We start from the raw sequence: 16,559 nt of genomic DNA on the forward strand, positions 1-16,559 counted from the left end.
TGAGCCTGCGAGCTGGCAGCTGCCTTTTGTGTGTCGTGACCACTTGAAGCAGGACACTCGTGCGTGCACAACAGGTGTGAACACAATGACACGCACAGAAACAATTACTTACACAAAAAGAAATGGAAACACACACATTGCTAAACTGCGAGCAAATATGTACAATTATGCTTCCTGCCACTGCCTCTCAGTCGGCCCTTGAATACATGGCTCTCGGAACACTTAATCATCTGGCTCGTATGAGCGCACACACACCGATCAAGCATGTTTATATACAACCATGGACTGCATATAAGAAGTGGATGTAGTCATCGTGACGTCACCCATTGGTTTGTGGACTGCTCGACTTTTCCGACTTTGCCGATTTCGCCATCGCCGTGTTGGATTACGGCCGTCGCCATGTTGTTTTTTTCGCAACCAATGAACGGAATTTAGCATATTTGGAATGCGGAGGAGTGACGTAGAGACGCCGTATACGGCTCTGGTAGTGGCAGCGACGTGTCAATCACAGTAAGCACCGCATGTTTACAATGTTTACTGAGGGAATAAATCAAGTGAGAAGTCGAGTCATTTTCTCATAGACTTCCATACAATTTGACTTTTTTTTGCAACTGAAAGGAGTCGCCCCCTGCTGGTCAGTAGAGAGAATGCCAGTTTTAAGACACTTCCGCATCGGCTTCACACGGCAGAACCGGAGGTTGCCGCCTGTATACAACATCCATACATCTACGGTACATGTTATGTAATTACATGAGTTCAAATCAGTTGCTGAGAAGCATCAACACATGGTTGCACCGTGCACTCACTCAAGCCCTCATATGCATAGATGAGGCACATCTGTTTGTGCAGATGGAAAAGGAAATGAATTCCAGTGGACAGTCCGCCACAAGTCATCCTGAAAAGTCATGTAGCTCTTAGTCACCTCATCTGTAGTGAGTCTGTCTCAATGATCAACTGTTCACAGTAGTAAGTCATCTCGTGCTCTTGCAGCCCTAAATATCATGTTCATGAACAACTCATTTGAATAACTACAAATTACGTTTCCTCCAACATATGTTTTGCAAAGCACATTGGTAGTGTACCAATAATGCTCACGGTCAGCTTGCCTCATCAGATGAGGCTTAAATGAGCATGTGCAACTCACTTACAGTATTACTCTCATATTTGATGAAGCCAGACCATACTCCTGTTTGTAAATGCTGTATGTAAATCTAAGTTAGTGTGTTTGAGTGTTTTTGAGTGTCTCTGTGGACATTTTGCACTGTGTGTGGATGAGATGTATGTCAAGTAGCCCAATTCCTCCCAAAAAATGAATATATTCATGATTTGGAGCAGAGCATTGAGGCAAAGGAGGAAGGTGTGTGTGTGTGTGTGTGTGTGTGTGTGTGTGTGTGTGTGTGTGTGTGTGTGTGTGTGTGTGTGTGTGTGTGTGTGTGTGTGTGTGTGTGTGTGTGTGTGTGTGTGTGTGTGTGTGTGTGTGTGTGTGTGTGTTGTAGTAGGAGCTGCTACTCTCAATACAGCCCTGCAGCAACAATCTGAAAGACTCAGAGAGAGAGAGAAAGGGAGAGCTGGAGAGAAAGGGAGAGAGGCTTTCTGCCATTAAAACACACATACACTCAAAGTCACTGCAAGGACATGTTTACACAAATCCACGTGTTGCTGTGCTGTTGAGTGTATGTATATTCATACAGTATAATGCAAGGTTTCTGTTTGACCCTTTCTACGACAAAATACATCCATACCGTATTCTGCTCGCATCCTTTGCCAAATATGTTCCTTTGCAGCATTTTTCAAGTCCAGGAAGTGTGTCACCTTCTTACACTTTGCAGGTAGAAATCACGTGACTTTCATACCAGAGACTCAGAGACCAGAGTTTGAGTCCTGCATCCCACATTCTTTTAGTTTTAGGCTGCTAACATGTGGTTAATATCTCGGGAAGAAGAATCGTTTCCTATTAACCGGATGCTTTTACTTTCCCTTAACATGTTAATTATTCTTTAGTTGTTAGGAGTGGATATTGTAGTTGATTGTTGAATGTTGTTGTTGATTGTGAATGTTTTGCATATTTATTTAATTGAAATGTGGTCTCAACACGTTGACGTTTATGTTGATATTTCTTTTCGTCTTACGTATAGTTGCTTGGAGACATGGTTGTAATGTTATGCAGTTTGGGGGAAGTGGTTATTTTGATCTCTCCTTGAATACTGCTCCTGGTCTTCAGTTTAATGCCAGTTATATGAATTCATCTCTGACAAGATCTCATCTCATCGGATTATAAAAAGAAAACACACTATTTTATTTTTGTTGACATACTGTATCTACTTAAAGCGTGTTTGACAGCAGATATTACATTCGGATATTAAACTTGCTGTGCAGAGTGATTCCATTGCTAAATGCGAGCCAGTCTGTCATGAACGCAGAGGAAATACCCCAGCGTGTCCTTCCGGTTGGAAGTAATGGATAAAGAAGAAAGAGATGGATACAACTTCATTGATCTCCCTACTTGGGTGGTGTGTCCCAGCTGATGAGCCAGGGGCGTTGTCTTACAGATGCAGGCCTCTGAAGTCCACAGGTCTAGCTCAAAGCAGCGTGCAAGAATAACAAAAGCATCGCTGGAGGAGCTTGGCGACCGTGAAATATTAGCAAGGCGAATTACCAAGGTTGTGTATTATTATTCCTCAGACGGATTGAAGGATGGATGAAAGAGCAAAAGTGATGAAAAAGTGATGAGGAAGATGAATGGATAGCCACAGCTAAGGAGGGAAGGGTTTCTAACCTCCCATTAAACTTTAAGTCTGATGGATTGATGAAAGGAGGAGATGGGCAAGCGATGGGCAAGCGATGGGCAAGCGATGGCGGAAACAGGAGAGTTTTTAGGAGTCTTTGTCCTCATGTACCCTGTAGGTCTGGATAGACGGTTCGCTGATTGAATGACTCAAACGCCTCTTTGGTTTCCCACTCTCATCTCGACTGCTTCGACCTGATGGAGTGGTAAATAACCCTCTCACAGTTTTGCATAATTTGTCTCCCGTTATAATAGGCCGCTGAGTGATTTTTGAAGAAGCTTCTGTCTCTCGGGCTGTCTGTGTCTTCCTCCCTGGTTCTACCTGGTCCACCCTTCCTCTTCCTCTGCTCTACTCTTTCAACTGGTGTCTCCTTCTCTTCACAGAATAACCTTCTGCCACCTGCCCTTCCAGAGTAAATGGTTGTACATCGGCACAGAACGAGGGAACATCCACCTCGTCAACGTGGAGTCCTTTATGCTCTCAGGCTACGTCATCATGTGGAACAAAGCCATTGAACTGTGAGTGTAACTGCCCACGTGTCACCCTCTGATGCTGCCTCCCACTCTCAATGCCCTGAATGTTTCTCACATTTGCTGCTCTTCTTCTTCTTCTTCTTCTTCTTCTTCTTCTTCTTCGTCTTCTTCTTCTTCTTCTTCTTCTTCTTCTTCTTCTTCTTCTTCTTCTTCGGCTGCACAACTTTGCATGCTGCTGTGCAGGTTCTCATCCACTGTGAATCACTGATACGCAGATCAATATTTGAACTCTGTGGGAATCAAACTCGTATCAGCAGCACTGCAACATTGATCCCAGGGTCTATTGACTCACCTTGCAGCACTTAAGTGAGGCAAGCGATGCAGTGTAATCAGCATTTTACCTTTTCAAAAGGTTATTGTAACTTAATTGTAATGAGATAAGAAAGAATCATTAGTCAGTCTATCACTTCCAGGCACCGTATCGGACTCCAGGTAGCGAGCGACCTGTCTCTTTGCTGTTTCAATGGATCCGTCAGTTTGACAGGCTCCATTTTGGTTCCCTGCTGTAGAGACTTAAATTATTCACTGGAGCGTTTTGCGTCACGCTTTGCCCCTCATCCCCTTCTCTGCATGTGTGTGCGGGTGAGGAGAGAGGGAAAAGATGGAGGGAGGGGGTGAAACAGGTGTCTGCCGAGATCAGTGTATGGTACACGCAGACGTCTCGTCTTGTCGACAGGGCTGCATGGAAGAAAAGGCGAGAGTGAGTGGTGGGAGAGAGGAGGGGGAGGGGGGGAGTGTATGACAGAGAGAAGATGAGGTGAATGGATGAGACAGGGCTTTTGCCTGGGGTAAAGGACATGCAGAGGAGGAAGGTGATGGAGGAGAGGAACGGAGTGGTGACAGAGGGATAAATGCAGGTAACAGAGGGCAGAGCAGAAGAGGAGGTGTGCGGAGAAAAGAGGATAACGAGGTGGAAAGGTTTTCGATTAAATAAAAAAAGGGCAGAAGAGGAGGGCAAGGAGTGATAATGATGAGAATGAGGGTAGATGTGGATGATAAGATGGAGAGGTAGATACAGGAGTTCTTCTTGACTGAAGGACAAGCAATAACTTACACTTTTCTTTGCTAGACTGCATGCTCTTTGTTTTCCCTTCACCTTAACGGTATACCATTCACTCCTCTTCACCTTGTTTCACCTACATGTCAATGTTTTATTTTCCCCGACCATCCTCATATGATTTCAAAATTCCTCCTCCATTCCACAGCTTTTGACAAAGTTCTCTCTTTGAAAAGTAAAAGTTAACCCTATCTAGAATATTCTCAAAAAAAGGTTATAAGAATATCTTTTGAATGTACAGGAAGTGAAGAATGATTAATTCAACATACAATTATTGAAATAATGGACTGCTTTTATGAAACGCTTTCAGCATCTCATTCACCCGTCTCACACACACATTTGGCAAGTAACCGTGCAAGGGCCATATCCGGTAATTTGAGGTGAAGAATGGGGTACGTCTGGTATCATACCCCAAACACTGCACTTAGACGATGACCGGTTCAACCTGCCAAAACTTAGCCGGCACAAAAAAGTGCAACTTGAAAACATCCCAAAGAAATCTACCATTTCAGCTGTAAGGATGCGTAAGTTCATGGTGTGCGCTATATGCAATATTACTACATCTTTCTAAAATCATAAAGCGGACAGAAAAATGAAAACAATCCTGCTTGAATTGAGGGGTGAGTCAGTATCTTGATCCTGCAAAAATATAACATTTGCAATCAAGTGATATTTTCATTAATATTCAGCAAATTCCAAAGAATGTGTTCGCATCTATTTTCTGGTTTGATGGCGAATCATTTTTGACTACATCAACCATAACCTCTCGCTTGACAAAGCTGAAAGGGAGATTAGTCCTTTCCATGACACTGCCGTTTGTATTAGAATTAGAAATAGAACCGTATGTCACTTTCTACATGAAACAAAAGACCACACAGCCTGCAAGTGAACATTTTAAACGGCCTCAAAATCCCCTTCTCTGCACCACAGATTGCTGAAGCTGCCAACATCAATATATTATATTTTAACCGTATAAATCTCCACCTCCATTTCTTCAAGCCACCCAAAAATGAACATGCCAACAGCTTTGTTTGACCTCAACACTTTCTTTGACATATTGTTGTTTCCATTCAGGCCACAATCCCTCACACGTGGTATTCTGTGGGATACTATGTCCTGAAGATGGCGGCAGTGCCAGCAATTGATTCATGTATTTGTTACAGAAGCTCTCAGTTTGCATATATGTCTATATGTATGAGTGTGTGTGTGTCTGGGGTTTGCTTTGACCCAGATCAGAGCGGTGTGATGTGATTCTCTTGTTCTCTCTTCTTTTGTTCTTTGCCAGCTGTGGGGTTGACAGGGTGGCGGTCGTCCAGGTACAACAGCCTCTGTATCTTTCCCATTGTTCTTCTCTGACACTGCCGTCGTCAGAAGATAGCGCTTGATCTAAATTAACTGGAATTACTGGAAACAATTATTTTCTTTTAGAGTTGATTCATTGTTTAACTTGTTGAGGAAAAATGCTCACTGCTTTTCTCTGTTTTTTATCATCATAAATTGATGATCATTAGGTTTTGAACTGTTAAAATAAGGGTTTTGAAGATGCCCCATCGGGCTCTGGGAACCTGGGAAGCCCCTTTCTCGCTCTTCTGTAACTGACCAGATATGAAGCCCATAGTGCGTCATTTATAGACCCAACACATGAATGAGACTGCAGTTGTTTTTGGCTGTTTTGTAACTCCTCCAATTTCGATATAAACAATGTAAGGGGCTTTTGACTTGCACTGGCATGCTTGGTGTTCAGGTGGCGACGTAAATAAGAGCTTCATACAGCTGTTAGCCAGAACCTCACTGCACACCACGCACTGTGGCTTTGGGGAATCTGCGTTGCCAATCCAAGTGAAGCCCAGACACACATACTTTTCATCATATTTCCTCTTTTTTTTCCCAGTCTGATGCTCACTCTCGTTTCCTCTTTTTTCACCTTGACTCGATGGGCCGATGTGCTCCCGATTTGTCTGTGCTATCCCTTCCTCCTTTTCGGTCTCCTCCGTCTCATCTTCCTCTGACTCTGACTCGATTTCTTCTCCCGGTCTCTCCCCAACGCACCTCTCCGTTCCCCTCGCCTCCGATTCCTCTCTCTCTCTCTCTCTCTCTCTCTCTCTCTCTCTCCTCTTTTATGACTGATAGCTTCAGATGTCCCACCTGACAGTTTCCCAGATTTCAGCCAGTTTAGCATATTTAAATGAATGTTGCTGAATGCATGAAGTTCGCTGTTAGCTGACGTTAGCTGCACAAGCTAGGCTGGCTAGTGTGTACGACTGGCGGCAGGCGGCAAGACTGCCGGAAGGAGCTCAAGTGCATTTATTAAATTGTACGTTTTTAATTTTAAATCTTACAAAGGGAATTTTTATAATTCATGTTTTTATTTTGTGAAAAATCCCACTTTTTAAATGTTTATTTTTTTTTTATATTTAATATTATTACACCATCAGACCGCCATTACACTTTTCCTCTCGCGCACCCCCTAGAGGCAGCAGTGGTAAAATGTTAACAGCTTACTATGACACATAGTTCACGTGAACATGTTGGCCTGAGGCCTATTCTGTCCTCTTTTTATTTTCTCCCACTCAGGACTCTGTAATTACTTGTTTGAATTTTTCATGCTTCTACGTATGGGTGGTCCTCAGCTGGTACAGCAGTGCCCTACCAGGGAAGCATCCCAGCCTCCAGCTGCAGCATGGGGAGGCTGCAGATGGAGGCCCGGAACAGTGACCTTTCCTAAGGGACCCAGCCTTCCAACACCCTATGCACTTGGAAAGGTGAAAATTACAAAACATTTTGAGGATTCACATAATATTAATCCGTACAGTGTAAAGATTTGCAGTCACGTATTGTGCAGTTTGCACGTTAGTAAGTGATCATGTCATAATTCCCACAGCGACGGTCTAAAGCCAATGAGAGGACAAGATATGGGGCGAGGGAAATTTAATTTATTTATTTACCTCCCTCCAACTCTCTGAACAGACAATCCTTGCTTCCTGTGTCTCCCCAAAAATTCTCTCAATATTCTTTTCCTTTTTTCCTAGTTTTTTTTTGCTGCAAATCAGCAATCAGACTTGTCTGATCCGCAACAACTTCAAGATAACCCATTATAAGACAGACAGTAGTGTAATACAGTAAAACAAAATTTGATTTCGATTTTCGATTTCTGCTGAAAATGCGTTGGAATGCTGAAAACTGAAACTAATCGCAAAAACATTGCTGAAAATAGATATCCAATTGAAAACAAATTGCAAAAAGTATTTGTAGTAGTGTAAGTTGTAGTAGAAGTATTATTAGTATAAGTATTAGTAGCATTAGAAGAAGTACTACCAGTAGTATTAGTGATATTTGTAGTAGAAGTTGTAGTTGTAGTAGAAGTATTATTAGTCGTAGAAGTATTAGTAATTAGAAGTAGTAGAAGACGTAGTATCAGTAGTCATAGTAACAGCTGTAGTATTGGTCATAGTATTTAATATCACAGTAGTAGTAGTAGTAGTAGTAGTAGTAATAGTAATGGCAGTAGAAGATGTAGCAGTAGTAGTAGTAGTACTAGTAGCAGTCGTACTAATAGCTGTAGTAGTATTACTACTTTTAGTAGCATGAATAGCAGTAGTAGTAGTAGCAGTTGTCGTATAAGTAATATTAGTAGTGGCAGTAATAGCAGTAGTGGTAGTAATAATATTGATGGTAGCAGTAGTAGCAGTAGTAGTAATAGTAGCAACAGAAAAAGTTATAGTAGCAGTAGTAGTAATACTATATTAGCAGCAGCAGTAGTAGTTGTCGCAGTATTAGTAAGAGCATTCATTTTTTTTAACAAAAGCCTAATTTTGAACTTGCGTGAATGCGTGAATTTCCGGGTACCCTTAAACGCCTCATCTTAACTTCACTACGGAAGAAACCAGGCCTTCCACATTGTTCTCTGAGTCATTGACCGGTAAGTAGCACAGTGTGTTTCTATACTCTACTTTAAAAATGAAGCTTCCACATTTTACAATGGCATTACAAGTGGTTTCTAACTCAAACAGGGTTCAAAATAAGCAAGAAGAGTAAACATTTTCCTGGTGAACCAAAGAAAAACTATATTGTTAACTTACTAATACTAGCGAAGTGCTAACGTTAGCATAGCTGCTAACGTTCGTCATACGGCTCCTTCCGGTTTACTACGGGACTATAAACTATGTTCATAGTCTCGCTTCGTGTTGTAGTGCGAGCGCGTAGCATGAACGGAGCCAATTATACTCCGTGTGCTGCATTATTCTCAGAAACGCCAGAGGGCGAAAAAACGAAATGAACTGTGAAGAATTAAAAAGACAAGTGAAGAATGAAGTCAGGTATTACATGCGTTGTCAGCGTCCGTGATTACGGAATCTTCTGAATGAATTACACATATGTTTGTCAATTAAAAATATTAATTTGTAAGTCAAGAAAGGAACATTTTGTTGAACTGTTGAAGTCTAATACTTAAAAAAGACTACTTGCATGAACAACAGGCCTTGCCTGTTCTCTACTTCCCGGCTGATAAGAACAGGAGCAGAATAAAACACATCATGTATGATAAGGTACATGTGTGGATGGATATAGCTAAGTTACCTAGCGAGCTAGCTAGCAAGCCAAGGTAACGGCCGTGCAGCTGACGTGCATGATGCTAGACCAGAGATGTAGTTCACTGATCGGTTTCACACAAAGCTAAACGATACGACAAATGTCTGACAATCTGAGACTTTCTTGACTTGCAAAATAAATATTAAATTCACAAACATATGTGTAATTCATAGCACAATTCAAACTGGATGAAATAAACATTTATCTCTCGCCGTTAGCTGCTATACATAGTCGTTCTTATTTTTTTATTTATTATACTATATTGATCCCGGTAAGGGGGAAATTTGTCTCTGCATTTGACCCATCCCTGTATATAGGGAGCAGTGGGCTGACTATTACAGGTGCCCCGGGAGCTGTTAGGGGTTCAGTGTATTGCTCAGGGACACTCCGACACATGACACGTCCCAGCCAAGGATCGAACTGTCGAGTTATAAAGTAAAGTCCCACAGGACACTGTAAAGGGCGTGACTTCATCTCTCTATTAAACTGACAATAAACCACTAAGCTAATTAACAGGTTATTTCTAATATAAAACTAGTCTTTTTCATCAAACTATCCTGACAACAATATGTTTGCTGTGGTAACATTACAGTCAGAGTGTTTTATAACTGTTTGTTAGTTTTACCAGCAGCTAAAGCTGTTCAATTATTATTCTGGCCACTTCATGTGTCAATGTGTAAATCTGTAACAGAAAGTGTTAGACCTTAATGTACAAATAACCTTTGTTCATATAATGCTGATAGTATCGTTCTGTAGTAATCCACTAATATAATGCAGGCCCTATAGGAACATGACTTTATATAGTCAGTATACAGAGACATTAGATAATCCATTATTAGTCCACAGTGAGCCCTCACATGGAGCTGAGATGGAGCTGTCATTAGTTGTGGGTGTTCTGTAGTTCTGCTAGTTTTAACCCTTTATTGCTCATACACACAGAAGATAATAATGTTGTGTTTCCTCTCTTAGGCAAAGAGAACATTGATCAACATCTGTGCTTTGGCTGGTAAGTACGGACATGCTGTAACTGAAATTGACAATAGACCACATAACTTGATGTGTTTAACTGTTAAGTATCTTAGACTAGGGCTGCAACTAACGATTATTTTAATAATCGATTAATTGGGTGATTCTTTTTTCGATTAATCGGATAAAAAAAAACAAAAAAGCATTAATTTCCAACCCTTTATTCAAAAACAGAACTGATCTTCAGAAAGTGCACAAACAGGTTGCTTCTTGAACATCCCTGAGCTGTTAAAGTAATAATTAAAAACCAAAAAAAACAAATGGACTAACACAAAAAACATACATGTGAACAAAAATATGTATATTTTTGTTTAAAGGGACCTGAGGTGTCAGAACAATAAATAATTTATAAAAAATAAAGAAAAATACAAATCAGAAAACAGGATTTGTTTGAACGTCAGAACTTGTTCTCTACACTACACGCACAAACTGAATCATCACCGTGGTGCTCCCGTGCCATATCATGTCGCTTTTGCATATCTTGCAATGAACACACTTTTTCAATTTATTAAGTGTGAAATGCTCCCACACCTTGGCCGACTTAGGTCGTACTGATTCCTCTGCCTCCGCCATGTTTCAGAACAACGTTACGGGTCCGATGGTCTTTCCTCTGTTGTAAATAGTTTGATCGCATGTTTACTTTTATTGTGAAGAGCATGAAAACGGAAGTGATTTTACTGTGAAGAGACAGGAAGTAGCATGATGCATGAAATGTGCTATGATACGACAACAATGATAACGATAAGTGAAAACCTAACGTATATGTCGGGTGCAAGAGCGTGGTCTGTTCACTGTAACAGTTGTTAAACTGCAGTTTTCAGGAAGTAAAGTGTTCCGTTCAAAACCAGACGTGTCTTGGTCGTCATTAGAAGCTCCACTTCACACTGCAACTGCTGTGCTCCACTCTTTTTTCCCCTTTTTTTTTGTCAAACATCTCCGCAACTTATTGAGTGGCGTAGTAATCGCGCGACACAACGAATCGATTATGAAATTTGATAATCGATAATGAAAACTATTTTAAAAATCGATTATTATCGATTTTATCGATTCGTTGTTGCAGCCCTATCTTAGACCTTTTCCTTTTGTTTAGATTGACACCAGATTAATTTATTTTGTGTGATTTATTCTCTCTAAAGCAACTTAAATATATATATTGAAGACTAACATAAGTTCCTGGGAAATTCGAGATCTTGAATGAGACTTTGATAATTAACAAGGAAATAAAATGAGCTGTAATGATGGTTTTCTGAAATTGAACTAAACATTTCACCCTCCCGCTCCTCCTTCTATCCCCCTCCTTTCTGTCTCTGATTGCAGACCATCACTGTGACTCCTTGCATCTCTGAAGTGTAAGTTCACACACATGAATTATGATTTTGCTGTTACTAAACTAATATTACATTGGTTTACATTAAGAATGACTTCCCATCCTAATGTAGTCTCGACAGGAATTACATCCATCCATTACGTACTCAACACTAAATGACCCACCCTGAAAAATGTGAGACTTCTAAACAGCTATACCATCATTTCATACCATCATATACATATCATTTCATGATATTTCACATAAATCTGTGCACTATTACCTGTTATACTGTCATGATGTGTTTACATTATGATCATGTGAGCAGACACTTCACTGAACTTTTAGCTTAGGGTAGAAGTTACTGAGTTTGTTATTCAGACTGCTGTCTAATGTGTGTCTTTATTGTGTCTTACAGGTGTCCTGCTGTCTCCCCTCTCCTCTATCATATTGGCTCTCTGTCTTTCCTATACCTTCTATCAACTCTGTCTAAGCATTGGTTCCTCTAGCTTTCCTGTCAATCATACTTTCAGCTAAAGACACCATTTCAACTTTCAAATGTTGAGAAAACCCTGAACTATTGCCGCATTATTCAGCTTTTTGACATATTTTACACTTTTTGAACTGCAGCAATTTAACTTTTATGATTTTTCAGCACTTTTCTGACTTTATAATGGGTGTGTATTGCGCAGCTTAGAGTGCGTGATGTCTCAAACTGAATTCTAACTGAACTGCTTGTGATGAAGCCTGTCATTTAATAACCTCTGTTTATGTGTGTCAAACATGATGATTATGTCTCCTCTCCCCCTCCCTCCCCCACCCAGTCCCACCCTTTCAAAATAAAAGCCTCATGGATTAACTGTATTTGAACGTTTAGCTCAAAATTTGGCCTTTTTGTTGAAATAATGAATGCTCTTACTAATACTGCGACGACTACTCCTGCTAATATTTCTAGTATTACTACTGCTACTACTCCTTCAACTTTTGCTGTTGCTACTATTTCTACTACTGCTACTGCTATTACTGCTACCATAAATATTATTACTACCACTACTGCTATTACCACCACAACTACGATTACTTATACGACAACGGCTCCTACTACTACTGCTATTCATGTTACTAAAAGTAGTAATACTACTACAGCTATTAGTTCGACTGCTACTTGTACTACTACTACTGCTACATCTTCTACTGCATTACTATTACAACTACTACTGTGATATTAAATACTACGACCAATACTACAGCTATTACTATGACTACTGATACTACGTCTTCTAATTACTAATACTTCTACTACAACTTCTACTACTACTACAAATATCACTACTACTACTAGTAGTTATTCTAATGCTACTAATACTTATATGAATAATACTTCTACTACAACGTATACTCCTACAAATATCACCACTGATGAATTTTTTTTAAGCCATAGAAACTGTTCAAATATCAAAATGTTCAGCTCTTTCAGGAGAGGTGTGATATGACTTTTCATATTTGTAATCTTTAAACTTTTTGAATTATTAAGCTTTTTGCAATTTGTTTTTGGATTGGATATCTATTTTCAGCAATGTTTTTGCAATTAATTTCAGCAGGAAATGCTTTTTCTAGTTACCTATAGGTTTCGCGACTCATGCAGTTGTCCGATCGGGCAAGTGAAAAATGAATGTGATCTTTATTAGGGGCTGCCATTCAGTACAAATAAAACAGGAGATCAGCATCAATGCACTGTATAGTTGCCGCTCCCTCCGTTGAAATAATTAATTTAAATTCTGGTGCACTCAAGATCCAAATAGTAACAATAGGTATTAGGCGAAGGTTCACATCATCATGATGTGCTCTAATATAATCTTGTAAAATGCTATTTTTATGCCTTCCAACAATGAATGGTCTTCATTTTCTTTTCTTTGGCAAGTGTACATGGTATAAGCAGGATAATGCCCGTGTTCAAGGATTTAATGGACTGAGAGGAGGCCAGATCCATTCATTCCTGATTATGGACACCTCGAAGGGCATTATCCCCGACTTAACTGACAGATAAGTGAACAAGCGTATTTCCCAAATGATCAAACTACTTTAACTGCAACACATCACATAATGGATGTTTCTGTTGCTCTTGCTGTCTTTCAGTAAGCTTTTAAACAGGGAGCAGAATTCTGTGTGTCACGGCTGAGCAGTCAATGGCCTTATCAGTCCACAGCAGCAGGGGCTCTAATGCAAAAAGCTACTGTTTTGGTCAGAGGATGTGGTATTAAAGTTTTGTTCTTTCATGTACTGGAAACCTTTGCGTGTACTCAGTACAGCTGTGTCAGCACTTTTTCATCTGAAACATGTGTATCCTATGCATTAACACACACACAATCATGAGGCCGCTTACAGTAATGGCCGTGCTGCAAACATGTCGCCGCCGAGACATTGTCATGGTGACTGCCCCTCTGCTGCCTCACGGTGTGTAGCACCCGTGGTGACGCCAGATGTTCAGGACCTCACTGTGCATGTGTGTGACACTGTACAAGTGTGTCTGTGTATTTCTGTATTCACATATTGTTGTTTATTTTGTGTGTGTAAGCGCATGCGTGCCTGCACCGAAGAGATGTTTTCAAATTCTGTGAGGTGGACCCTTCCTTTTGCTTTAACATCCCCCCCTGTGTCATCTACACACCGACAGACATTTCCTCTATGGTGCTTGTGTGTGCACACATACAAACGGTCCATTTTCCTTAAGGTCCTGAACGCATCGCTGTGTTTCCGATGAATATTTGAGATTCAAAGAAGGATTTGGTGCAATAAAGGTTTACAGCATATGACGTTTTTTGAACCGAAGGTGCCAAGAGGACGGATATGTTAAGTGTTATATTTGCCATGAGGCATTTAGTTTAACTCTAGTAGTCGTGTGTGTGTGTGTGTGTGTGTGTGAGACATGAAAGACCTTGAATCAGTTGTAAGACAAGAATGTGATCCCCATAACTGTGAATGATGCCATAATGACATGCCCATAGCCAAACAAGTATGCATAGATATAGAGTAGTGTGCATTAACACTAAAACGTCTATCTTTATGAACATGCAAAAGCTATCAGAGACACACATGTTCCTTTATACACTCATACTCAATCGCTCTTGTCCCCGAAGACCTTTCTTTTTACTTCATATGCAAAACGCAGAGTCATTAGTACGCAGTCAGAATCATGTGCTTACAGGAGGGTGTTGAAGGAGCTAGGTAGGCGTTGTTTGTGTGTGTGTGTGTGTTTGTGGCAGAGTATGGATGCGCTTTTGGAGTCTTTTCTCTGCCCATTCTGCCTCTGTTGCCATGGTGACTCCTTCATCTCCAAACCTGAACATGCATTTTGAGAATGTGTTCATGTCAGATTTATTTACTGTGTAACAACAGGTTTTAACAAACCAGATTTGTGTGTGGAGTCTCACTGGGGGGAGATGAAGGACATTGTGCATGAAATCCTGAAACGAGAGGAAATAAACCACGTGGGGCAGGCGGCCTTTTATGCAAGTTGCATTTTGTAATTCAGCAGGAGGGTAATTGTTTGTTACGGATGTGGGTTTTACAACTGGGGTGGATGTTGAGATGTCTCTTAACTGTGCCGACATGCAAATGTGTGCGTGTGCGTGTGTGTGCATGGGCGTTCTGCTGTGGACGACTGTTAGCTGAGAGACAGGCAGTGAAGGGGGATTAGATAAATCAACAGCTCCAGCTGCAGCAGAGCTTAGGTAATAAGGCTCTGGCACAAACAGGCTAAATATAGAGACAACTGACTGACTGCCTGCCTGCCCACTAACTGCTACCTTTTAACGCGCGCGCACACACACACACACACACACAAACACACACACACACAGTAGATGCTATCCCTCTCTGGTCCCTTGCTTATACTCAATCGGTGATTTGTGAACTGAAAGATGGGACTCAGAGAAAAAGTTTGCCATTACAAATCCTTCTGCTACTTCAGCACCACGGACAGCGCAATGGACTCATCGGTACTCCGCACTGTTAGGCTACTCATATTTCAGAGCCCTTAGATTCTAACTGGCACAAACCTCAGTCAGATAAAGGATCAATGAGTCGGGCGGACTAGATTAACATATTCAATGAAACAACCCCTCTTCCCCTACACTCTCTCTGCTACTAGGGGATGGAGATGGGGGAAGGCCGGTTAACAAGGAGCATTTCAATCCAGAGCAGTACAGTTTTTATACTTACTATTATCACCAGCATGTCTTGTTGTCCTTCATTGTCAGACTTACAGATGAGTAAAAGAAACTCATGACCTCCTTCTGTGTTGCTTCCATTTGGTTGCCGCTCCTTACTTTCCCTCTCCTTTTCGGGCACCCCTGCCCTTGCTCCCTGGTGTTGGGGTTACGTTTCAGGCTCTTAACAGTCACTCTTTTTCAGCTGTGACCTTCTCTGGCGCTCTGCAGCCACATCATCGTTTAAGGCAGAGCAGGTTAGGTAAATTCTGCAGCCACGTGGCACGCCGAGAGAGGAGATTTGACATAAGGCTGTCTGGAGGGTAAATCACAGACAGGAGGAGGAGAGGAGGGGGTAGTCGGGCATTTTGTGCTGTCTCCGCTGACATGCAAATGGTCACACACACACACAGCAATGAACGCACGCACATACACAGCCATTAGGGACTGCCTGGCCTGCCATCCATCACAACCTTAACTGAGCTTATGTCTTTGAACAGCCTTTTAGTGCCTTGGCGTGATTGGCAGATCTGTCCTCCCTGGCGGACCCCTTACACAGGTTCAAAGACACTTGCTTTCCACCTTAACCCTCTCCATACGCCACTACGCGAGATCTATACGTTCATGGCCTTGTTTTAATGTCTGAGCACTGCATCACAACTTAAAGAGAAAAAACATGTGTCTCTGGCTCTCTCTTTGTCTCTCTCATAAGGTCTTCCAAGGCTCACCCTGGACCAGTTGTGCACATAAGTGACAACCCGATGGATGAAGGAAAGGTAAACGACAACACTTCTCTGTCCACACGCACATGCAAATATATGAAAAATGTATACTCTATGTCATCCTCTCTCCAATAGCAGTCCCAAACAGCAAATCTATAAACAGTACAGTAAGGTCCAGTATTTGATATTGCAGTGAGAACATACAGTATAGACTGTATTAAAACCTTAACTTGAGGCTGGTTTGCTCTCTCTATACTGAATACTCTCGATATTTGCTCTCTATTTTGGTTAAGCCATTTTTCTTCTACATCACTGATTTGAATATATTTTTAAC

The 16,559-nt window shown here is 41.2% G+C and overlaps 1 protein-coding gene across 2 annotated transcripts in view; it reads left to right on the plus strand.

Moving 5' to 3' along the window:
* The window catches only part of stxbp5a (syntaxin binding protein 5a (tomosyn)), a gene marked incomplete at its 5' end in the record, with an annotated part of 81,037 nt that overhangs the window by 34,211 nt on the left and 30,267 nt on the right, over positions 1 to 16,559 (plus strand). For both annotated transcript variants that reach the window (XM_079290313.1, XM_079290312.1), the window contains 2 exons: positions 3,170 to 3,304; positions 16,216 to 16,279. In XM_079290313.1, the coding sequence (XP_079146439.1) occupies positions 3,170 to 3,304; positions 16,216 to 16,279 (199 nt within the window). The remainder of the gene's footprint in view (positions 1 to 3,169; positions 3,305 to 16,215; positions 16,280 to 16,559) is intronic.

Source organism: Melanostigma gelatinosum (genome assembly GCF_949748355.1).
Source record: "Melanostigma gelatinosum genome assembly, chromosome: 19".
In the NCBI taxonomy this organism is placed as follows: Eukaryota; Metazoa; Chordata; class Actinopteri; order Perciformes; family Zoarcidae; genus Melanostigma; species Melanostigma gelatinosum.